The sequence below is a fragment of the Amphiprion ocellaris genome, chromosome 19, assembly GCF_022539595.1.
Source record: "Amphiprion ocellaris isolate individual 3 ecotype Okinawa chromosome 19, ASM2253959v1, whole genome shotgun sequence".
Lineage (NCBI taxonomy): Eukaryota > Metazoa > Chordata > Actinopteri > Pomacentridae > Amphiprion > Amphiprion ocellaris.
In genome coordinates, this window is record NC_072784.1 from 12,619,525 (window position 1) to 12,624,602 (window position 5,078).

The 5,078-nt window shown below is 42.8% G+C and overlaps 1 protein-coding gene across 5 annotated transcripts; it reads left to right on the forward strand.

The window, feature by feature from the left end:
* Nucleotides 1–465: 465 nt before the first annotated feature.
* phospho1 (phosphoethanolamine/phosphocholine phosphatase 1) lies at nt 466–3,180 on the forward strand. Of its 5 annotated transcripts, none has more exons than XM_023268458.3 (3): nt 466–622; nt 1,038–1,106; nt 1,505–3,180. In XM_023268458.3, the coding sequence occupies exon 3, from the start codon at nt 1,623–1,625 to the stop codon at nt 2,475–2,477; it is 855 nt and encodes a 284-aa protein (XP_023124226.1). In that variant the 5' UTR covers nt 466–622; nt 1,038–1,106; nt 1,505–1,622; the 3' UTR covers nt 2,478–3,180. The 5 variants fall into 5 exon arrangements, with proteins under 5 accessions (XP_023124226.1, XP_054861185.1, XP_023124230.1 ...); XM_055005210.1 differs by having other exon boundaries at nt 1,509–3,180; XM_023268462.3 differs by having other exon boundaries at nt 1,672–3,180.
* The last annotated feature ends 1,898 nt before the right edge of the window (nt 3,181–5,078 follow it).

Here is a 5,078-nt window from a genome sequence, read left to right on the forward strand (position 1 = left end):
AGACAGAACATGTTACAAGATGTCAAGTTGGGGAACTGATGGAGATTTGTTTTCTGATGAATAATTATGAAAATAACCTTCAGATTAATCGATAATGAAAATAGCTAATTGCAGCTTTAATTAAATGCAAACACCTGCCACCAATTAACTCCAATGTAATGAAGAACCTTCAGAACTTTGCAGAACCACATAAAGTACTTGGAACAACCATCTCCTATTAAGACGTTCTTCAGCTGGCGATGCTTTGAGGAACCTTTGGAGAACCTTTATTTTTCTGGATAGATTTAGGCAGCAGAGTATTTACTTTTCATTGTTATTTTCCTTCCTTCCTTTCCTCCCACAATGCCCTTCACCTCCTCCTCCTCCACCTCCTCCTCCTCCTCTTCTCTCTCTTCAAAGTGCCGTGAACGCGCTCAGTAGGCTGCTATTAAATGGGCGGACTTGGAGGCGCGGTCACGTTTCACAGCAGCACCGGTGGTTTCTGAGCTGCACATAAAAGTGCACGAACCAACCGGCCGACCGGCGAAACTCTGCTCCTGCTCTCTGGGAGACCAGACCGGACGTGATCTGACACCGGGGGAACCAGAACCTGCGCTGGTGGTACATTAATGCTGTTTATTTGGTGCGTAAACCTATTTCGCTGTTATTTCCAGCTGCCGCTCCGCATCTGTCGTGAGAAATAGGTCAGTTTTACAGTAAGACTGGCAGCTTGACAAGTTGTTTCCAAGCTGCCTTATCAGTGCGGGACATTTATCTCTGAATCGTGCTGTGAGCTAAAAATAACCCAAACTGTTCCTCGATTGTTGCACACTTTTACGCATTTGTGGGAATATCCCTTTTTTGTATTTTTTCCATTTCCTTAATAATTCTCAGGCATATTTCTTGTGCTAGAGGATTAATTACATTATCATAATGTCATTTTAAGGGCTGTAAATTCATCTGGGTATGAGGATTTTTAAAAAGTAGCCTCGAAACATAGTGGTTTTGCTTTTACGCACAGCTTTTCCAAACAATTCGTCGTGTTTTTCCTCATACAGGGACAACTAGGCGCACAGCTCGAAGGCTGGTCTGAGATCTGTGGACATCCACTATTGCCATAATCTAAGGTATGCAGGCATCTTCTAATGAGGCTATTCGTGTGATCAATAGGGGTTTATTAATTCGCTTGCTTGCTTGCAGGATCTGCATGGTTGTATCCAGATCCACACTCCTAATGTTCATTTTACTACATCAGGATCATCCACAACCTTGTTGTTTTCAGTCCTTACCTCTGTAGAAAGTGCCTGACATGTTTTTTCAGAGATCCATGAGTTGGTGGATGTTGCCTCCTCTGTGCTGAAAAGGCTGCTGGTTGGCTGTTTTGCTCTCTTTATAGGTTTATCTCATCATTTTTAATTAAGACGTATTTTTGAGTGTGTTTCTCATCAGAAATGTGTATTTGACTGTGTTTTGCCTCCAACCCAAACCCCCACCCCCGTCTATTTTACGCACCCATGTTTCCCAGAAAGCCTCCACCTCACCGCGGCCTGCTTTGCGTGGGATGCTGCAGAGTGGAAGAGCAGGGGTGGAGATTTGATGCCACTTGGCAGCGGTAGCCTGTAAAAGGTGTGGCTCAGTCAAACATGGGGGAGTCAATCTTCAACTGCTGTTATGTCCCACCTCATCCTCCAGGCGAGGAGGAGCCCCGCAGGTCCCGGCGCACCGACATCATGGCCTCCCACTCGGGCCACATCTCCTCAGACAAGCGCTTCCTCATCTTCTTCGACTTCGACGAGACCATCGTGGATGAGACCAGCGACGACATGGTGGTGCAGGCCGCCCCGGGGCAGCACCTACCCGGCTGGCTGAAGGACACCTACCAGCCCGGCCGTTACAACGAGTACATGCAGCGCGTCCTGGCCTACCTGGCGGAGCAGGGGGTCACCGAGAGCGACATCCGCAGCACCATGGAGAAGATGCCGTCCACCCCCGGCATGCTCACCCTCTTCCAGTTTCTCCGCAACCGGCCGCCGCAGGACTTCGAGGTGGTTCTGGTGTCCGACGCCAACACCTACTTCATCGAGTCGTGGCTGCGGCGCGCCGGGGCCCGTCAGCTCTTCCACCGCATCTTCTCCAACCCGGCCACCTTCAACAAGGACGGCCGGCTGGTCATGAAGCCCTTCCACTCCCACGACTGCCCACGCTGCCCCGACAACATGTGCAAGCAGGTGATCGTCAGGGACTACGTGGCGCGCAGGACGCAGGAGCGCGGACGCCCCTACCAGCGCATCTTCTACGTGGGGGACGGAGCCAACGACTTCTGCCCGGCGGTGGCTCTCGGGCCCCGGGACGTGGCCTTCCCACGGCGGGACTTCCCCATGCACCGGCTGATCACGGAGACCCACGAGGGCATGCCCGGGGAGTTCAAGGCGGTCACGGCGCCGTGGGTGAGCGCGGAGGAGGTGGTGCAGCGGCTGAGGAAGCTGGTGGCAGAATAAGAGGGGCGGGGGGGCAACAGGGGGCCAAATCACAGTTTAAGTCATGATCTCAGGTAAAATAAGGCAATAACATCACGTGTACTGTGTGTAAAGGTGAACTTGTGTCTGTGGCGTTCAGCCTGCAGCTTCTCACGTTTTGGTCCAGAGGTCACAGTTCAACATCTGCAGGTTAATGATTGTGGAGACCTCAGCTGCCATCTGGAGTGAAAATCAATCACTAATCTGGTGCAAATCACATCCAATGTTCATAAAATCTCAAGAAATGTATAATTTAACGATTAAGTTTCAGAGCATTTGCATAATAAATGTCCTTCAGTGGGAGGTGGGCTTGTTTTGGGGTCATTAAGCAATAAAAATATATATAAAAAAAATTATACAAGACAAATATATTAATTAATTGACTGGTTGCTCTTAAATACCAAGTGTGTTTTCTGACAAACTGCACTTTTTAAATATGAAATATGAAGCGATAGTAAACCAGAGTAACACTGCCATCTAATGGCTACGGGCATTCTAACAGTATTTTTATCAACATGCTTCTCAGAGACGATGTCTAATTATTTACAAATGTATGACTTTGTGTTCAGAGTTTGTCTGTTTGTTGAACTTGTTTATCAGTCTGTTGTATCTGTATTGTTGTAGGCTTTGGCCTACAGAAAAAAAGAAACATTAACACCAGCAGGAATAAAGCCATCAACTGAAACTGTCTGAGTCTGATATTTTTCTAAATCACAATGAACCATCTTCCTGATAATATTCACATAGTGGTGTTATACAAAAGTCACATTTTATATCCAAACAGCAGAAAATTTTGCATATATGACATTAAAATGTGTGTTTCTGTATTTTTAAGCAAATTTAATGCTTAGCACACAAGAACAGCTCTTTCTCATATTGGCATCTGATAATTGAATGGTGTTTTTTTTGTATTTTCAGTGTTTCCTATCCATTCTCATGCATTTGTCTGAGTTTTAGTCTTCAGAAATACTGAAAACAAAAGCTGTGTGTACCATTAAAATATGTATTAGCTAAATCTTTGAAGAAAAAGTGATGCACTGGGACAAAAAATAATTACAGTAGCTTTAAAAATGAAGAAAATGCTTAATCAGGTGTTGACTGACTGACCCAAAGACAGGGCCATCAGTGAATATAATAAAATACTATTTCAGTGTTGTCAGCTGTCCAAAAACTAGAGAAGGGTTTTTGATTTTAAATGGAAAAATCCTTTATTATTACACAAATAAACTTAGTTTTATGTGCAATTTATAGTTCCTTATTTTACATAAACTAATTTAATTTTATTCCAAGTTGTTACACATATCTGTTGCGATTTTTAATCAGAAGTGTTTCATGTCAGTTAGTGGTTGCAGAGTGTATTTGAAAGCATTTCAGTGTTTAACTTTCAAAACTTTCAGCTTTAAAGCTTTGAAGAATCAGTACATATCCACTAAACCACAAATCAAGATTCTAATGTTTTATTAGTCAAATGGTTTTCCTACATTTGCAGTATTTTAGGTTGGATTAACTTTTCACAATAGCAGCAGAACTTCGAAATAGAAGTTGTAGTTATGAGTTGTTGCCACTGGTAGGCGCTGAATGCACATTAATGATTATGGCAGGTGGAGCTGGACAGCTTTTTAGTCAAACTATTACAGTGTCGCAGTGTCTTATTTATTTTCAGTTTTTCAGCAAGGTACTGTGTAAAATGAGTGCAAAATGTCTGCAAGAAGATATTCTCTAACAATTTATAATATACTGAACAAAAAAAACAAAAACCCGACAAAACAAAACTTTAACAAATATATAACCTTTGAGTAAGACTTCTTTCCCAATACATTATTTTCAGTATTTTCATTTTTTGAACAAAACAGACAAGAACAAAGTGAACAGGCTCTAAGCAGTCGACGACAAACATACAGGACCATTAAAAAAAGATCCTAAATAAATAAATCTGATTTTATATATATATATATATATATATATATATATATATATATATATATATATATATATATATATATATATATATATATATATATATATATATATATATATATATGACAATAATAATACATAAAATATATATACATATACACACATACATACATACATGCATTGCCAGTGCTACACATCATAGTGCTGCTGAAAGGTGCGCAAGGAATGGGTCCCAGATGTCAGAGTATTTTTGCACCCTGTTGGTCCGTATGAATCTGAGTTTTTCCATTTGTAAAACATGGATCATGTCCGTCGTCCACCTCTGGAAGGAAGAGGGAGAGGGTGACTTCCACTCCTTAAGAATGAGTCTTTTGGCCACTGTCATGCCGAGCAACAGCGACTGCTGCATCGTAGTGGTGAGTCTCTGGGTGAGTTGAGAGCAGCCGAAAATGGCAAGTATAGGACCCAATGGGAGGAGCTCTTTGTAAGCCTTGGAATACCAGTCAAATATTTTGGACCAGAACCCAGACAGTGAAGGACAATGCCAGAAAGCATGAGACAAAGTGCACTCTGGTGCCTGGCACCTGTCGCACATTGCTGAAACATAGGGGTAGCTCTTGTAGATCTGTACATTGACATGGGGGCGCTACTGAGCATTAAAGCTCA

What these genes read in the sequence shown, in the direction of transcription:
- phospho1 (XM_023268458.3), top strand. Translation starts at nt 1,623, where the DNA reads ATGGGGGAGTCAATCTTCAACTGCTGTTATGTCCCACCTCATCCTCCA.